At 35.8% G+C, this 20,586-nt stretch overlaps 1 protein-coding gene across 1 annotated transcript in view; it reads left to right on the top strand.

The window, feature by feature from the left end:
- LOC113496741 (peripheral plasma membrane protein CASK-like) overlaps positions 1–20,586 on the top strand; it is a 50,363-nt gene that overhangs the window by 1,732 nt on the left and 28,045 nt on the right. The window contains exons 2-11 of the mRNA XM_026876060.1: positions 110–222; positions 1,205–1,310; positions 2,096–2,173; positions 2,925–3,106; positions 4,341–4,409; positions 6,366–6,541; positions 6,965–7,087; positions 7,556–7,730; positions 8,174–8,295; positions 8,721–8,924. Of these exons, the coding sequence (XP_026731861.1) occupies positions 110–222; positions 1,205–1,310; positions 2,096–2,173; positions 2,925–3,106; positions 4,341–4,409; positions 6,366–6,541; positions 6,965–7,087; positions 7,556–7,730; positions 8,174–8,295; positions 8,721–8,924 (1,348 nt within the window). The remainder of the gene's footprint in view (positions 1–109; positions 223–1,204; positions 1,311–2,095; positions 2,174–2,924; positions 3,107–4,340; positions 4,410–6,365; positions 6,542–6,964; positions 7,088–7,555; positions 7,731–8,173; positions 8,296–8,720; positions 8,925–20,586) is intronic.

The raw sequence follows: 20,586 nt of genomic DNA, 5'->3' as shown, positions 1-20,586 counted from the left end.
CATATCTTGTACTTTTCCAAAGCCTAAATGTCTTAAAATCCAGACTGATTTCTTAGGTGAGCAAGATAGTAAGAGTTTACACTACATGATTTTTATCTACACTTTCTAGGGGACCCTTCAGTCTTGTGCGTCGCTGTGTACACAGACAGACAGGCCAACAGTTTGCCGTCAAGATTGTGGATGTGGCCCGTTTCACTGCCAGCCCTGGACTTAGTACCGCAGGTAATTTATACTATATTTGTATATTAGTAGTACATAATAGTGTATGATACCATTGAAACTAGATAGATAAGAATTACCCATATGTACCAACATTTATTTTGAAAAGTAATGTGTAATCTGTATTAATCTATATGATTGTTTCTTAGACATTTTGATATTTTTATGACATGTTTCTTGCACCTTCTGTTTAAGAACCTGATTCATGTACTGTGCAGTATAGAATTATGTTTATCAACTGTATGTGTAATGTGAGATTGCAAAACAAATTAGCTTTTTCGGATTAAATATCCAAAGGCCTCTCAAACATTCATGATAATATAATTTATTCAATACATTTTAATAATTTTAGTGTCTTAAACTTTATTGGTACAACTTCTGTTTTTAAATGTAGTAGTTCATAGCAAATCATGTATTCTTGTTTATTGCTGAATATGGCTAACAATGGCTATTGTTTTGTTTATAAAATTGTCTGGTAATTGTTAATAGCTTTGTCAGAAATTAATTAATAATCTTTAAATCATGTGTCTAATGCTACATTGGTACTTTCTACATCGGTTCTATAATGTGTGTGTCGAGCATGACTTGAAAATAAATGACAATTGATATTTCAAATTATGATTCATGATATGAATGATATTTTCGTGTCTTCATATTTGTTTTGTTCAAGTATGATCTACAAGTATTTGTTAATCCTGCTCAAAATCTTTATAGCGCATCAAAACATTTTATCAGTCCAGTTAATTGGTTACTTAGTCAAGGTGATCATTAATAAGTTGTTTATTGGACAATTGATAATATATTTTTAAGTATCTTGAACGTAAGGGGAAGAAACAGAGGGTTGTGGAAGGCTTTGGGGGATTCTTTTCCCCAGTAGGGGGACACAGTGGGAAGGACACAAAAATGTAAACAGTGTAAAGTTTAGTAGATTTTTTAAATATATATTTAATTCTTATTCTAACAAAACATTATATATCTATTACAGATTTGAAACGAGAAGCTACAATATGCCATATGTTGAAGCATCCCCATATTGTGGAGTTGTTGGAGACATACAGCTCGGAGGGAATGTTATACATGGTGTTCGAATAGTAAGTTTTTTCAAATACTCTTTTTTTACAAGAGGTAGTTTGCAGGTTATAAAGAGATAAAGGTTGAAGTGTTTACTTAGGAAGATATGATTGAGTAGTCTTGTTAAATTAAGTGTCATTTTGATGCAACATGTCTTGGTTATGTCAGATGATGTCCTTGAAATTGCGGTTTTATTTTTTTCAGTGAAAAATGAATCATATCTAGTTATTTCTTAGCTTTCTTTGCAAAAATTTGTAATACATACAATTCCATTTAGATGAATTATTGTTGTTTGATAAAATATGACAATATTAAAAGTTAAAAGAGAGAAAAGAAAAACAGAGCAGTATTTTTTAAATAGATTATAGACCCTTGTTATGTTATACAAAATGACTATTAAACAATAAATGATCTAATAATTGCAGTTAAATTCAAATCAAGTAAGTAAAAAAGTTGTGTTAGGTATATCTTAATGGCATTCTGTATGTAAAAGATATTTCTTTCTATAGTAAAGTCACTTATTACTGCTAATATTCATGGCGTAATCTCAAGGGGCCCATACATGTCCCCATAAGGTATCAGGAAATTAGTATTCGATTTGATTTCAATACTTATCTAAAGGCAATAGAGTGTGTATTGCAATGTAGCTAGTAGAAAGAAATGTTAGGTTAGTGAAGTGTGTAGTCTGTTAATACATTTCAATACTTATTTAAAGGTAATAGAGTGTGTATTGCAATGTAGCTAGTAGGAAGAAATGTAAAATTGGTCAAGTATGCAGACTTAATGTATTGCTTTCTATTTTCAGCATGGATGGTTCTGATCTCTGCTTCGAAGTTGTTCGAAGAGCGACCGCTGGTTTCGTCTACAGTGAGGCTGTGGCATGGTGAGTAATAGATGATGTTTTATGACCTGATGAATGCTAGGGTTGGTAATTTCAATTTAATAGATTAATTATACAGTGTCGTTGTTGGCGTTTATTTGTACTACCAAAAGTTTTATTTATGTGTCTGGTATTAATCCTTTCTTTAAAGTCATCATAAACACTGATTATCTGATTATTGTATGTATTCATTTTATTTCTTATTTCTATGTTATGTATGTTTATGTATACCTTTACATGTTTTTAACAATAGTGCACCACCTACCTCTGTACATACTGATATTTTTCCTGTCCATCCAAAGGTTGTCTGGAAGATATCGCTTTTAGCGATAAGACCGCCATTGTACCCTAACATTGTATGTATTAAGAATCACTGCTGTAATTCCATGGTGTACAATAAAGAATATTCTAATCTATTCTAATCTAATCTAATTAATGAATACTGGTCAAAATTATCAAAGGTTATTTTATTTTTTTATTAGAATACCAAGATAAAAAACAATAACTTATGACATGAAAAAACACATTTTATTTAAAAGTGTCTCAAAATTTTGTGCCCAATATCTATACTGTCAAAGACGAAAGAAAAAAGAAACTTAAAATCCCCAGTATATTTTCTTTTAACCTTTGTATAACTGAATGAGCGTTAGCAAACAGCACCTATTAGACTTTTCCCCGGATTATATCATACATATCTCATTCCATCCCTTAAATGTTAAGCTATTGGGCCTCAGCATGTGTCGTGTGGTTGCAGCCACTACATGCGGCAGATCCTGGAGGCGCTGCGCTACTGCCACGAGAACGACATCGTGCACCGCGACGTGCGGCCGCACTGCGTGCTGCTGGCGGGCCGCGACAACTGCGCGCCCGTCAAGCTCGGCGGCTTCGGCGTCGCCGCGCAGCTGCCCACGCCCACCGCGCACAGGGCGCCGCCCGGTACGTACTCACGGCCAATGTAGGGACAGGGGATAACTTACTGACGAAATTACTGAATGGGAGAAGACATTGAGGGGTCGAGGATTAGGATCCTACTATCTAGTTAATACAAGGGACTTTGTGACGAGATGAATAAACTGGAGAAAAATATTAAGTGGCCAGGGATAAGGACCCTACTATCTAGCTTATAGTGGGGACAACTGACGAGATTAATGAATGGGAGAAGATATTGAGTGACTGGTCAAACCTCATTATAAATCGTTTTTTATAGTAAGCATCGTGAGTCTGATTAATGATTGAATGATGGAATGGTTTACTCAGACTAACTAGTTGGGCAATCGTAATACATATGCGTGAGTAAACCATTGCATCACTTAATAACTTCATTGAATCTTCTGTTCATTAAAACCAATTTAGGTTATAATAAGTAGTTCAAAACGTTATTAAATAAGGTGTGCCTGTTGTTTTTGCTTCGTCAAACTGATTGGGGTTATGATCAGTAGATGTTTTTGCGAGGACAGGATATAAGATCATTTAAAATAATTCATATTTAAGGACGTGAAAGATTTAATCTTTTGATAGTCCCTTAAACCAGGCTAACTACGTGGTTAAGAAGAAAGATTAAATTATCAATAAAACATAATTGTTTGATATAGTAAAATAGTAGGAGAATAGTATTAACCCACATTACTTGCAATTTGTCATTGCCACTTATTTTTTTTATTTTATGTATACGCTAGTAATGTTCAAGGGTAATAATTTTGATAAGCTTGGTTTGTTATAGTTTAATCTAATGGGCAAAGCACGAATAAGTGATGTTTCGCTTGTCATACAAATATACACGTAGTGTAGGCGTTTTTTATATTATATATTATCATCAATTATTTGTGCTTGTAGTTATTTTTTTTTCGTAAAATCAATTTAATAGTTTATCCATTTTGAATAATGTAAAGTAAAGATTCTATTCGTGCTCTTCGACTTTAGTTCACCGACATAAACCATTAACTGTTATCTAAACGTGTTTGGCCTAAGCATACAAGAAATTCTTGAATAATATTGGTTGTGTGCTCTACATATGTGATAAATAGTTATTTTGTCCGCTGTATAAATGTTTAGGCAAAACAAAACTCTAAATACTCAACATTAAAACTCACTTTACCACCTACAACTACTATTTACCAACTTTTGATTAATATACAGTATCTAGTTGATGACAGTAGGTTGTATTATACAGAACTGGTGATGGACACTCGCCCGCTAATGGGTCCGATGGGCCAAGCCTATCTGAAATCAGACGAGTACGGTGAGACGTCCGGTTGGAGTGCCCTCAATGCATGGACATGTGCGGTACCATCAGCACTGTGTCTCACATTCACACTTAATATAATGGTACTTGGTCCACTCTCTACAATATTAAGTTTTCTTACTAATAGATTTCGTTCAAGCTCACAATTTTACTTTGTTAATCAACTTAAATCATCCCTTCATCCCTCTACACTTCTTCAGACTGCTGTTTTTATTGGTGTTGGGTGTTTCATTAGTTTTATTTGATATGTCAAAGAAAATTACCTGCATACGTCTCCATGAAACCCTAGAAAAATATGATAATTAGCCGTACTTAATTAAGTAAGGATTTTTTTTCTATGTCAAATTAGTTTTGTTGTAGCTTCGCCGCCTGGATGTAGGTAACCCTCCTTTAAGTCGGATTAAAGGAGCTCATATGTATACTCAAGGGGTCAGCTGCAGTCAGCCGACACCCCCGTACAAACTTCATTGATAATGGATCCGGCCGTTTGGGCGTGCAGAGGTAACCAACACACACCCAAACTCAACACACTCGCATACTTTCGCATTTATATAATTAGTCTAATTTTTTGTCAAAGGCAAAAAAAAAACACTTCAAAGCGCATAAAATCCAATTTTGCTGTTGATGTTTGCCCATAATTGTTTAGAGTGGAACCAGTACCTTATTTCGTGATGTCACCATAATGTCTTTTACGACAGACAGTCGCTTCCAATCACAGTATCAGTCGATTTTCAAGTAATGGCACATTTTGTTCATATTAACACATTTGATCGTTCTTACCCCGTTCTATAATTTTGGTGTTGTTTACGTTCATATTAAAATGCTGTGAATAAATCACTAATAAAACTTAAGTTATAAATAAAATGTGTGTAAAAATAATTTTAGTTATTGGAAGTAAGTGTTACATAGGAATTGAATATCAGAATTCTCCTTGCAGTCGCTTTGCGGCGCGATAGAGCTAGTAGAGTATGTTGAAGTAGTTAGTAGTGTCATTATAAAAACATTATTTATGTGTACGCCTACCTGCTTAACGCACATGCTTTGTGCATAACTAAAGCTCGAATATTAGTATTTCTTCTCCATTTCAATGTGATACAGAGCTATTTAGATGTAACGAGCAAAAAGTAATAGATTGCAAAGTCTTATGTATTGAAAAAATCCCGTAATTTCCATAAAATATAGATCTAAAATAAATTGAAATTCAATATATGATGTTAAATAAATATTAATATATTAGTGTAATGACACGCTGTAAATCTATTCTGCACTGAATCCTGTATCAAGATAAACGATGCACTATCACGTAACTTCTTACTATTAGTTATAACACTTATCCTGGTGTTGGTTAATTGTTAATATTTATAGAATATGGTAAGTTTACTCAATGGTTTTAAGTATGTAAAGTTTACCCTTTACCTAGGTAAATATGGTAAAAATAGAAAATTGTGTTAATAAGTCAATATTATAAAAGTTAAGGTTTTCAGTCGGATATATTTGTTAAGCAACTTGAAACTTTACAGAAGTCATATTTTGAAGAAGTTATTTAAAAATATAAAATTATAAACTATTAGGTGAAGGTCTAGAGCATGAAAACTATTTGGGAATTTGTAACTAATGGCGCCACTGGCGTTTAAAATGTTCTGTCATTGGCTACTAAGAATTTGGTGTTGTAAATATAAACGGTTCTGTTACTAAAATATAATAATTCATTCACAATTTTGTAAGTTGGGGTAAAACGATAATACTTTTGATTATCTTTACCGAAATAGATTAAACGGGTTTATTAAAAAATAGGTATCTTTGTATTAATGTAAAAATAAAAATAAATCTGTATGTAAAATAAAAATAAAATATATTTTCACTGTTCTGATCATATTTACCCCAGCTTACATTACCCCATTTCGCAAACACATAATATCCATACAAACTATCCTAAACTTGATGATATTCCAGGTCGCATCGGAACTCCACATTACATGGCTCCGGAGGTCGTGTCGAGCCAGTTGTACGGGAAGCCGGTCGATGTATGGGCGGCTGGGATACTATTGCATGTCCTACTGGTGGGGTATCTACCCTTTACTGGCACGAGGGAGAGATTGTTTGAAGCTATCTGTCGGGGACGGTTGAGGGTAAGATATTTTTACAAGTTCCTGGATCTGTCTATTGGACGTAGAAAGACAGATCCAAGTAATATTTTAGGACGAAGTCTTGTACGAAGATGTAGTAATAGTGTCTGTATTTTTTGTTTGAAAAGTCACCAATGACAAATTATATTTATTACATTAAAGAAGACGTGATCAGACTAAATTAAACGACTATTTTATACTAATAGACTACACGCGGTATAAGCACCACGCTAAATCTATTTGTGACATGTCGCGGTTTCGCTTAAGACAAGCATTTGTGTGACCTGATTTGAGTCGGGGCGTCTTGAGCATGTTACATCCCGCTACGCACGGATGAAATTCCTTGGCAGAGATCGCAAAGCTTTACAAACTATTTGTTCGAGACCTTTTTTACCTACTCGTTTAACGTGTTTTTGTTTGTAACAGTTCGATGCTCCTCTTTGGGATGACGTCAGCGATGCCGCGAAGGATCTCGTCCAGAGAATGCTAACTGTAGACCACACTCAAAGAATCAATATACAAGAAGTTCTCAATCATCGATGGATAAGGGTACGTATGAACGACACTGATAATCGATTGTACCAACAGTTCAATATATCAATCAACGGTCTTATCGCGGTTCACTGCTGGACATAGGTCTCCTTCAAGTTGCCCAAAATCTCCCAGTCTTACGCATCCAATCCGAGCGAGAAATTATTTTGTACAAACTAGATAACATCTGCCACTTCCAGTTGAGACAAACTGGAAAAAAGAGCTATCTTTTTTCGTTGTTCGTAAGTATGAGTTACTACACTTTCAGTTTGTCTCAACTGGAAGTGGCAGATGTTATCTAGTTTGTACAAAATAATTAATGTAAATATATTTTCTTTCTATACTTCATAAGGATTTTATATAAGATGCAAACATAATTGAGATATTTTAAGACACCGAAGAAGTTTTTACAATGTAGTACCAGTTTAACCAACTCTTAACAAAATAATACTGCAAACTTATTCCTCAAATGAACATTTATGACAGGACCGCGAGAAACAGAACCGCATTCACTTAGCGGGTACTGTAGAAGAACTCAAGAAGTTCAACAGTCGCCGCCGACTCCGCGCCGCTACGTTAGCCGCTGCCGCCGCCGATGATGAGGAAGATGAAGAACAACCTGCTAGACGGGCCGTGTTGCTAGAAGAGGCTAATGCCGCTGGTAAGTCGTAGTCTATCAACTATTTATAGTAAAAATATGTCTGGAAGTGTTCATTGAAAAAAAACTGTAATATAATCTGTATACTGTGTTGCTGTTGTTGAAAGTAGTGTATTACAAAACTCGTGGATTTATAATAGTCTGAATATCTTTATGGCCTATATTCAAGGTAATGGTTGTGAAATTGTATACAAAAAATGGTATAGTTAATGGGTAAGACTACATCCGCCGAACGTGGCGACGTTGATAAACTAGAGAGTCAAAGTAGAAACACGAGTCGTCTTCGTAGTTGGTTTAAAATATCATAGATGGCGCTGTTTTAGACTATTACTTCAAATAGCGCCATCTAGTGACGGTGAACAAGACAAACGATAACAACGGCTTTGTAACCTTAGGATTTGTGCTTTTTTTTTTCAGCTCTATTTTCATATGACTGTTTGTTACAGCTGTGAATTTGATTGTGGAGTCCTTGGACGATGTATCGGTTCTGCAAGACGGGCCGACTGTTATGGATCCTGATCTGTTCCACAGCGTGCTTGATGACCTACAGTTGAGAGCTCTTTTAGAGGTAAATTTATATAATGATCAGTAATAAAGTAAAAATAAATATATCATAAGAATAGAAAATAGATCCATGACTGTTTTTTTGTAATTAAATGCAATGATTGTAATTAATTATTCAGCTTGGAGCTCTACGTTCAATATTTGTTAATATGCTTACCAAACTGTTTATTTTTCAACAATAAACAGTATTTCAATCACTATCCAATGATGCAACGGTTTACTGACGCGTATTTATCGATATTACCCAACTAGTTTTGGACCCAACCGGAGTCCTTTATCATGAGCTGACGCTGCGGGGTCGCAAATCACAGAATCACACTAAAGTCACTGAGTAACAAATATTCAAGCATTGTTTCTATATTATCTAACTATCTGGCCACCACTCATATTTTAAATAAACACTCATAACAATACATTATCTCTCTGTAGATATACGACCGCATCGCGTGCACAGTAGTAGTGACGAGCGGGCGCGCGCCGGCCGCGGAGGGCCGCGCGCGCGGGCGCCAGGCGCTGGAGGCGGCGGCGCGCCTGCGCATGGGGCCGCCGCCCGGCGCCGCGCCCGCGCCCGCGCCCGCCGCGCCCGCCGCCGTGCACGAGCTGCGCCGCCTGCTGGCGCTGCCGCATATCAAGGTAGGCGAATATAATACCCTCCGAAATAGCTTATATTGCGTTCCCGTGATCTCAGGTACAAGGGAATCGTGAAGGTCTCCGGAGGTTTTAGCCGGTACGAGTCCGGCACACCTCTCCGCCTTCCCCAGGGCGGAGTCTATAGGTATTTCCTCGGGAAAAAAAGAGAACATATGCCTTAGAATGAACAGAGATCGGCTTTTAATGGGTGGTGCGGATCGTGAATGCGGATCGCGCTTTAGAAAGGTGTTATTCGTTGCGCTATTTATGGCAATGCTGATTCCAGACACCTTACCTTACTTTGAGGCGTCTTATAGATCTTTCGTAAATTAAGAATCTATTTTTTAAGTTATTCAAAAAAAAAAACGGGGTTCTCGCTACCTTCGGGACAATTTCTAATATCCTTAAGATTCGCTAGCCACCAGTACTTCACTACATATGGTCAATTGCGTCATGTGTTTCAATTGATCACAACCAACAGCAATAAGAAAATCAAGAGGATATATTCAGAACAAATTTTGAGAAATTTGAAAAACACGGTATAGGTAAACGCATTGTTTTATGGCTGAATCACTAAATATTGTACTTAAGGTCGAGTATGAGTGCCAAGGTTTAATAGTTCTATCGTTTTATATATTATACGGTGTTAAATATTGGAAAGAATATAATTCGCGATTCATCCTTTTTGTCAAAGACAAATAAAAACAGAACTATGACAGCATTTTGATTCTGTCAAATCACTTTATAGAGGGCATTTAATATACGAACCTATTACCACCAAACATGGTCTAGTACAATGTATGAGTACAAAAAAAAGTATTATGTAGTACTTCAAAGTTCCATACATCAAACCAAGAATACCATCTCGTTTAAATTGTAATTCGATTACCATTTCAGGCCAATAACAATGTAACGTAAAATACACTGACATGAATACCTACACCTTAGTTACGTTAACGCAAAAAGTAACCACAATCCTCTATTAAATATTTGCACAACCGAATCGAATATTGAAATACCTCGAAAGCCGTAAGGTGTCAGAGAGATATAACCGTTGTGATATGGACCACCTGTTGCCTTGTTAAAATAGCTAACAGAAAAACTAGCTGTATGTAATAAAATGTATTTGCCAAGTTTTATGTCTACTGTAAAAAGGTTGCTATGTATGTGAGGTGTAAGTTAGATGCGTTGTCTCATTTTGGAATATTTTCAAAGAATGCATATACGTCAATAACATTTTTACATTGTACATTTTTAGGGTTATGAAATCGAATGGAATGTAAAAACGAAATTCTATTACTGAGGCTCTGTTGTCTGTCCGTACTGTCCGTCTGTATGATGATGTATGTATTTGTTGCGGCAGGAAAATCTAAATATAAATCGAAGTTAAGCAACGTTACGTTCATAAATCGATAGTGGTTGACAAATGAAAATAAAGGGGGGGGGGACCTACACAAGAATTGCTTTGTCACCCAAACGAAACCAATACAAACATTTATTCTTAAAATAGAATAGACGTCATCACTTTCATAATTGTGAAGCAAGCTGGAGTCGACGAGAATTATATATTCATATCGTTCATGATATCAGTTTTTTTTTGCTGCAGCTGAATCTTACATTTATAAGGCTCCCAAATAATAACTGCTATAGAACTGAAAAGCCTTTAATCTAGTACACACTAGTCAAAGACGATCCGTACCTTCAAATAAAACAATAACTACCTTCGCACGACTAACTTAGCTCACGCGTCACGTCCACCACAAAATCGTTGTACACAGGGAACCAATTTTATTGATCTTACGTATATTTACAAAATATTTCATCCCCTTACAAAAGTTTTATTAGACCGCGCGTGTCGGGAATTCTGAATGAGCCCGGTGGCTGGTGGCTGGTCTTATTCAAACAAAATTCAATATCCATATCCTACGTTGTTTATAACTTGAGAGCATAAACAACATAGATTTCTGTTGAAACGGTCTCGAAGGTAACTATCCCACTGATAGTCTTTATTTTGTACGTAAAGTTGATAGAGTGTGGAGTTGAAAGTTTTACGAGTGGAAAGTTGCTCTTCCGTCGTGTATGTTGAATTTTAGAACGATAGTTTTTGATAGGTTCCCTGACTGGGTTAAGGGTGCCTCCATTTTGTTTTTATATGACGTTTTATAACAAACACATGTGCTACTTAGTTAGTTTTCTCATGTGTCGGTACGAAAGCTAATTAGCATTTTTTTTGGTTCAAGAGAAAAGATTGACTCTTGCACGGGGGTTTCACAAACATTCACGTCATATGCACATAGACACCCAGATTCAGGAGACGAATTTGTGAATCACACATACGCTTGTCCTACCGAGTTCGAACCCGCGACACGTCGCGTTGGTGGGTTTGGCGTGGTGACCTCCAAAAATGGGCTAGCCGTCATCACTTTGGGTTTTGTATCTGAATAGCTTAGTATGAATATATTACTAAAACATAACTCTTATACAAAAAAGGATGTACGAATACATTCTTTTATCGTAATGTAAAAGGAAGCCCGAAAAGCACAGGTACACAAAAAACATTTTGTTCCTTACAATATCAAAGCTACGCGCGTGGAAAACGAATTCACATAAGTGTATCAAATCATACCTTGTATGTACAATATTTACTTGGCGGCCTTGTGAAAGTTTCATATTGTACCCCCGTACTTCGTCATTTGCATGTTTTAGTGGGGTCACCACATAGCTCACAATGATGGACAGGTTTCTTGGGTGTCGTGTTTTACTTATTCACGAAAAGGCTAGGAAATGCATCGTTCGAGATTGAAGGATCAAACTATACGTTTAGTTTCAGGGTTTTTGTATTTATGGTTTTAGGGTTTATTGAGGGCATGTCGCCGTTTTAGTTATTGGGATGGGAATTGTAAGGGTTTTATATCCTTATTTGCTCTAAAAGCTATATTTATTTTTTGCACTCGTGTTTTCTAACTTTATGGTTCTTTGGTCAACTGCAGATAGTTGACGAAAACCCCAATGTTGAGTATCCTCTGACTTCTTCAAAAAAAAGCTGTAACACAAAACCACGTGTATGTTAAGGCGTAATAAATTTTAAAATTGTTTGAAACTATATAATTATTTTAGTCTTGTTGTTTTTTAACTTTGGCCGAGAACGCGACGTGACGTAGAGCTAGTAGCACTAATTACGTGTCATTAATTTTCATTGCAGCGGTTTCTAAAATGCGTTGTTTTATTTCATGCGTTCTAACATAGATAGTACTTACATGTATTTTAAAAGATACATGTCAATCGTCCATGAAATTTTGGGAACTTAAAATTATTGACTAGTTGAGAATGGCTCTGGCATGAAGTCCACAATTGGACATTTTTTTGTACAGGAACTGTAAATAAATAAATAAATTCTACCGTCTGTAGTGTTGGACTTGTAGCATTTCTCTACGATTCCTATTATCAATGTAAACCGGACTTGCAAACAACAAAGCGAACCGGGGCTGTTCTTCAAAATTCATGGTTGCACGACAGACTTGAATCTATATAATATAAAGTCTAGGACGTGGCTGTGAATCTGAATATTGGCCTCGTTTTCTTTGTTGTGATAAAAGTATCATAAAGTTTTACACCCCTATTGACTAGTACAACAGCAGCGATACCTGTAAAATATTGGACGATTTTATTGGAAAGTTTTAAAGTGTAGATAAAAGCGGGTGTTGTTCATCTCGCCATGAATATGTGAAGTTTTATACTTCATTAAATTGGGCGCTATATTTTTAGTGCCATCCTCGTTTGAGTGTTTCATGATGAACATAGTTTATAGTATTTCTTTGTTTATTGTAGCAGGATTCTTCACTTTACAATATAGCAATTCTGACTGAGAGTTTTTACTACGCAGTCCTCGTACATATTTTCTTTGATGTTCTGTTTTTTGTTTGTGTAAATAAACTACTAAATACATAAATAAAATAATTCAACGTACCAAATAAACCTGCACAAAGTGTCGGCTGATGCTGAAATGTTCCTGTAAAGAAGGTACTTAGTCTAAAGAGAAGAAAAGCTCTCCGCTAGCTTAGTAACAAACCGGGCAACCAAAGTATTTAGTAATTTATAGGATATTGGCAAAATGTATATAATATGGATCGTGCAAGCCGGCTGAAATGGCCACGGTTCTTAAAAAAACGCTAATTAATACTATCGGAGAAGCAGCTTCTTTTGTTTCAGCTTTGCCCAAAAGTCACTTTCCTGTTAAGCTGATGGACCTGAAGTCCTGAAACCAATAGTTGGTAACTCAGAGGATTTTGTATCATAACAGGATGCAAAATATCGACAACGATAGAATTTATATTAAATTTTTTTTTTATTATTTAATAAATAAAGGTACCAATATTTTGTTATATTCTAGAAATAAATTCGTGCAGTCATCACAGAACTGAGTCTCACAATCCAAACGAGTTTAATAAAGAGAATGGATTGCACGCAACTGGAGCATGGTTAGCGCGCATTTCTATCCCAGTCTTGTTTCTTTATTTACATTTCGTAGTCCATTCTATTGACACCTCTATGCACTTAGGAACCCTTTGATTCGTTCTCCCATGCGGATGGGGCCCGTACGCCTGTTACGGCCGAGAGCGTCCGCATCAGTCTAGATTTTATTGTGTAAAAGAGTACGTTTCCCCTGCGGGTGGACCTAAAACAGGAAAATCGAGGGTTACTGTTGGGATTTATTGTTCTAAAAGAGGAATGGTGGAACGGACATCAGGCTTAGGACTATTTGCCTTTATTTTAACGTGATGTCGTTTGCCTGAGACTCAATTTGGTCGACCAAATTAGTGCCAGAATTTTAAGCGCAGCGAGAAAACTCCTGAAAAATAATATTTGAATTTTGGTGCTGTTGAGAATTCTTTAGTAGGTGCTAAAGAAAAGGTGGATGGATGTGAAGGATGAGTAGAGTACGAGCAAAGAGTTGTGGAATTTTATTATAGAACTAGCTGTTGTCCGCAACTTCGTCCGCGTGGTAAGGAGATATAAGTTATGATGTATAATTGCCCTGTTTTTTCCACATTTTCCGTTGTATCTTCGCTTCTATTAGTCGCAGCGTAAAACCTAAAACCTTCCTCGATTAATGGCCAATTCAATATTTTTTCAATTTGAACCAGTAGTTCCTGAGATTAGCGCGTTGAAACAAACAAATTCTTCAGCTTTATATATTAGTATAGATGTAGATAAAATAAATCATCTTTAAAATTAATAGTTTAGCTATGCTTTGGAACATAAAAGTGTTACGACCTGCAGCGTAATTAAACCATTTAGCGATATAAAACGTCAACGTTATGTAATTAGTCGTCTACTAACGGCGAGCTTACTCTCACAATACACATAACAATCGATCAAATGCAAGTCGGACTCGCGACACAGATTTCCGTAGGCTAAAGAAAACAAATCTGTTGACTTACCAATTTTGCATACTCTCCTTCTAATTTGTCCGAAACAACGTTTTTTAAACTAAGATCTTTGTTTTATAATTGTTTATTATAGCGACAACAGTATTTTATGTATGTAATTGATATATATATCAACTATCTAGTTTACGATTCGTGAGATGAGTGGTGATGGAAGGACGGACAGATAGCTGAACCTCATTTCCATTCCGTTCTTACCCTTTTGGTAAGGAACCGTAAAAATAGATCCAAATAGTATTCTCCTAAAGTGAGACCTACAGCCAGTGCTCTGTAGTATCTATATCTAAGCCAAGACAAAGTGTTCTCCGCTCAACACGGATCTACGGATGTAGCAATTCTATTAACGGTCTTAGTTTAGACAAAGAGATTGGTGTTCGCACCATTGTGATATTAGCGCTCAGCGTGTTGTGTTTACGTGACATAATCCCTTAGTCGCTTGATACCTACACCCAGAGTGCTCGGCTATTCTTCGGTAAAAGCCGGACTCTACGGAACATATTGCTACAATTTGTTCTACAAAATGTTAATCAAATTCTGCCACAGAAATCCCCGTTCGTTTCGAACTAATGAATATTTATCAAAAAGGAAAATAAACCTTTCCGAGTTTCATTGAAATGTCGTAAGTCCGTCCGAATATAGTCTCGTTGCCTTTCGACGTCCCCTGTTCTCTGTAATGGATGTAGAAAATACGAGGATTCATTCAATGGGTGTACATGGATTCTATTCTCTGTGCAGGTAAAGCTCACTCAATCCTCCTTTGATAAAGTACCCAAATATATTACGGTGATGTAACGTTGTGTTCAGTACATTACCTGTATCGCGCTGTAAAGCAGATGTTCGCGCGGAATGGCTCATTGAATTGAATTACAATACGTGGTAGGAACAATACTCAGACACCTATAGTCATTATGCCTAAGTAATACGCTGTTCGTGCTATATCAGGTGACGGAAAATTTATTTGGCCTATAAGTCCTATACTTATATGGATTCACGGCTAATGTCTATAGCACAAAGGTAGGTGCAATATCTCCACGTATCACATACAGTAATTCAATGCGTGGAATTCCTCATAAATGCCTTGTTAGATGTTTAATTCGCGACCAAGGGTTTATAAAACAACTTCAATTAAAGACACTGACATGATCACATTCCCGTGTTTAAAGCCAATTACTGTCTTGAAAACAAGTCAACACATCACCAACCGACTCGGATTTCATGACGAAACTTTGTACCTGATAAACCTTCTAAGCAGATATAAAGTGCCTCAACAATTCATTAATGCTTCTCTCTTTTAACAAAACATTCAAACAATTAAAATAAGCCTCCTTTGTATGCCTAAACTTAACACATTATTAATGAATACTGCACTCACTCGTTCCCCGCAAATATAATTTATCCGACAAACTTTCCGAAGTGTCAACCCTATTTCATTTAATGAATGGGATCAAGTTTGGAAGCCTTATCGTTTGATGAAATGTTTGTCCCCTTGTGTTTCAACCATTATTCCTAGTTTGATTAAGAGATTTTCTAATACGACCTTTTGACCTAAAACATGACCCACAAACGCTGTAAAAACAAGACAAGTTATTACTGTGACGACTTATACTTAAGTAGAAATATCATACTATTCACAAACATTACAGAAAATACTGCAGTCTAGTACTCGTATAGCACAGTTCCAGTTTTTCCTTAACCTAGTTTTCCCCGCAAAATTAATGGGGCGTGTTTGTAGGTTTTTCTGGATATTGAAATGCGGCCAACAATCTTACGGAAGGCTGGTCGTGAATAAGGTAATCATCCAATTTAAAGACCAAACGAATGTAATTAGGTTTCTCGGAAGAATGAAATGATAGCATCGTTTTTCTTTTGGCATACATAGCACGTTCAATGAGACCTGTTCTTATAAAGGTTATCACTTCAAATTATCATCACAAGTCAAGAACATAGGACATGCTAATTTATACAGCAGTTTCATGAAGTTTTCTGTATTGGACTCAACGAGAGAATATAGGGGGATGTTAAAAAATTCCAAGCAGCATCTGTTTGTAACACGTCCATGAGAAATATGTCTTGAAGTGCGTCATATGCTGGATTCTCGTGTCTCAGTTGTGTTAGAGGAGCGAGTTGAGAAATGTTACGTCTTTCCAAACTTTTATATTGTTTGAAATTTCAGTTTTGATGTTACGTTTAGTGGATTTCGTTTTAATATTGCATTTGTTTCGTTTTGCATGCTTTTCTCTGATGTATTACATTATATGGATAATATTTTGGATAAGGATACTTAGTAGAGCGTGGATAGTTTTTATTATTTTATCATTTTTCATTGATTTGTTATAAATGTACATGGTACGTTCTAAAATGTGTTACAAAGTCCAATATAACTGAACTCGTGTCATAAAATGTTTGGTAATGCATTTGTTAATATCAAATCAATTCGCGAAACGAGTAAAGTAATTCTTAACAAAAATTAAAAATGTAAACCACGTAAGTTTTATTACAGAAATAAAACAAACGTAATTCATCTTTCGAAGTTAATTTCAACTGTTTAATATTCAACCGACACTCCATCCTGTAAATTAAGCATAGAACTCTCAACATTCTTTCGTATTAAATTTAAAAAGTTTCAAATAAAAACGACTTGGACGACGGTTATTTTCAACTCGAGATAGGGTTTTTTCTGCGGAATTAGCGCATAATCCGAACGCTCGCCGGCTCATTAATCAAACGCTAACGACTTTAGATTGTGGCCTCCACATGCCCTGAATGCTGACCTAAGCTTAGATACTGCGTTTGACTCCGCCTTAAATGCACTCCGAGATTAGTTTGCCATCTCGAACTGTAGAACTTAAATTGAGCGAGTTTCTTTGTGATGTTGAAAATCGTCACCGTTTGTACGACTTGCGAACAAACGTATAAATTATAGATTCAAGTTATTTACAAAGTTACCGCCACTGCAGATATTTTCATCTATGAACATAAATCAGTTTGTTTTCAACCAATTGAATTCTACAACAGTTACGTTTTAAAGCTTCGTTATTACTGTACAAAACTTTCTCAAAGTTAAATAACGCTAAAATATTATAAGCTTAATGGTATAGATTGATTTCGTTGTAATCAACTTGATTGGATCTCGAAGCAATCCTTGACATAAGTTCTGACCGTAAATGGTCTTGAACCCTTTCAATTAATTGATTTTAATTTGACTTATGTAACTGAAGCGGTAGGGAACTGCCATCTCTCATTTAATTGTTTCCTAGCAAACTAAAATCTAATTTTAATTGAATCACAGCCGGTCATTGTTTCGAAGGAGATGAATGTGAACCGGATGGAATTTATATTCAATTCAGTTAAGGATTGTCTTTGTTGGGTGCTCGTTACTGATTCGGAAGTTCAAGGGTTGAAGGTATTATTTTTCCACGAATTCTTCCATTAATCACCTTTTCAATCATTGTCTTAACTTACCAACCTTTACCATTAAGCTCTTTCCATAAATTCCATAAGCACTAATGCCTGAGTTCTCGTTAGGTTTCCTAGTTCTATTTTCGTTGTTGCGCTGTTTGCCGGGAAACGGGTTAATGTGGTGCTTCCTAGTCGATGGGCTCTTATCCTCGTATGAATCAGCCTGTAAATGTACACATCTGAACATCAGCCTACCCTACAGGCCGCTACTGTAAGCAAATCCAAACGTGTCCATCGGATAAGTACTAGAGGATATGTAAAGCTGCCAATCTCTCAAAGTGAACGAGCATGATTTAATAGCAACAATATTCCGTCTACCCCCAGTCAATACAACAATATGATGATTTTAATGTTTCTCTATAAAAACAAAACAAGTAACAACGGTAAATGTGCTGTCATAACTTCCTTTAACAACTACACTAACTCGCTGTTCGGTTTTTATGTAATAACGGGAAAATAGCACAAAGTAGCTCGGGTTATAGCTAGTCTTCAATAATATAGCGTCGTTAAATAAGAAGCTTTGTTCGCGGGACATGTCGGCAGCTAGATTCGACATGATAAATGTAGAGTACGAGACACAATACAAAGGCAATTTCAATGGTCATATATCAGAATTTAGGAGTACCGTTGACGTAACCACGTTCCCTAGCTTTTGTGGTGATAGGAACTATTAAGAACTCTGTTTTAATTGCAAAGGGAATTCTTCTTGCAAACATCAATTTGCATGCGATCCTCGTTAAACGCAGGCTCGGTGTAATGAAGTGACTAAAGCAGGCTGGCGCTGTTCATAAAGATAACAAATACTTAGTCATAGCAGATAGGGTAAAGTTCAGCACTAGGTTTAGGATGATAATCGTAGTTATGATGGAGTCATATTCATATGGAACGGAAATGGATCTATGGGAGATCATAAAACCGTCAGAACTTTTATAACAAAGCTAATGTATGTGGAGATAGCATCAGGTAGACAGCCCAGACAAATAAACGTCGGAAGAATTTGACTATGATCACATAAAAGTTTTACTGAATAGGTATTACGTATTTCTTTGATTGCTTAATTTGTTACTATGCCCGTTAAAACTAAGCATATAACTAAGTAAATTGTGTTTAGCATTAAATTACAACTTAAGGCACTAAAGGTTTTAATGTAATCCAAGGATTAGGTAGATAATTAATGGTGGGTAGGTATAATTATTAGGTAATATGTTGTATGGGTCTTATTTATTGCGTAATTATATTAAGCTGTAATTGATTCATTACGTGAATCAAGGAAATATAGGTCTGATATAAGGCCAATGTGAAAACAAAAAAAAAACAAATTTCAGTTTTTGCTAACCAACCGTTAGATCTTTAGTAAAACTTGAAACGAAGATGAAATGAGACGATTTGAACAAAGAGGATCTTTCCTTATCAACGTTTTATGCATGCAGCTTTACAGCCAAGAAAACCCGGAAGAAGACGCGATGGTATTAATATGTGGGAGCATTGTTCCCCAGACGAGACACTAACTAGATTCGCCATGATAAATGTACTGCACGAGGTACGCGTCGACTGCTAACAAGATTAACGTTGATTAACCGAACAATATGAACTGGGTCGGGGGAAATTCAATTTTTAAACTTTCCACTACGTATATGGATGGTAATGGAGGGTTGCTTGTATTAGTGTGACCGCTCTGAAAGTTTAGGGTGCGTTTAGTTAGACTGGAGTGTAAACTAAGGTGAATCAAATAAAATATATTATGATTAGTCAGATATGTTATTTTGTTTTTATCGTACCATTTTTCTGCTGCATTATCTGCTGAATCGATTTAATTATTTTTTTTTTGCTAATGATAGGTTTATATAAATTTTACAATATCAACTTTCAGCTCACATTAAATCACTTAACGTGTTTGAACATTTGTTTTGAGGCGAACTCAAAACTACGTCTTGCATAAATATTTACTTATATTTTCAAAAGTTTCAATGTATGCAAATAAAATTGATTGCACAAAAACCCTGCCAAAGACAGCAATATTGCCAAAAGTTCTCATAAATAAAACTGAACTTCATGAAGTAAAAGCGCATGTTCATCTCGAAGTATATTCGTTTGAACGAAACGCCAATAATTTTCCAAAGTTCTTTCATCGATACAGCCACGTGACACAAACAGGAAGCTTGTATAATCCACGATGCAAAAGTTTCGTCCATTGTAATCGGATTCACTTGTTACGTTCGGATTTTTGCTTATACACAATGGGTTTATTTAAACTTCGGCTAATAAGTTTAAAGTTTATTTGTCGATGTTTACTTCCTGGTATCGAATTGATCCTTTCTCAACTGCGTTTTCATTCAATTAAGATTTAACTGGAATCGAAACCAATTAAGGTTGGAATCAATTCATGTTATTCAAGTAAATCAGCATAACCTTTAAAACAAATCATGATATATAGAACTTATTAAAAACTCACCAAAAACCGTTTTATCAAAATCATGTATGAAATGTTTAGTGCAAGTCAAGCGTATAAAAGCTTAACACTAAATCTATTGGAAAACATTACGAGTCTTCCCTTTTTAGTAGTTTCGCCCACTTTCACGTGTTTTAAACCTTCAAGAAATATAGTGTTACTTCGCATAGGTATCGGTTTTTGTTTTAAGACCGTCGTAAAACTTACCTAGACAGGATCTTAAGGCAATGAATTCTCGTTCCGGGCTCTAAAACCTTGTACTTTAATATTGAAATACCGATACCCGATACCGAATTTCTTCGAGACATGT

Source organism: Trichoplusia ni, chromosome 8 (assembly GCF_003590095.1).
Source record: "Trichoplusia ni isolate ovarian cell line Hi5 chromosome 8, tn1, whole genome shotgun sequence".
Classification (NCBI taxonomy): Eukaryota; Metazoa; Arthropoda; class Insecta; order Lepidoptera; family Noctuidae; genus Trichoplusia; species Trichoplusia ni.
Note: the sequence above shows the minus strand (reverse complement) of the source record. Positions and strands in the feature narration are given on the sequence as shown.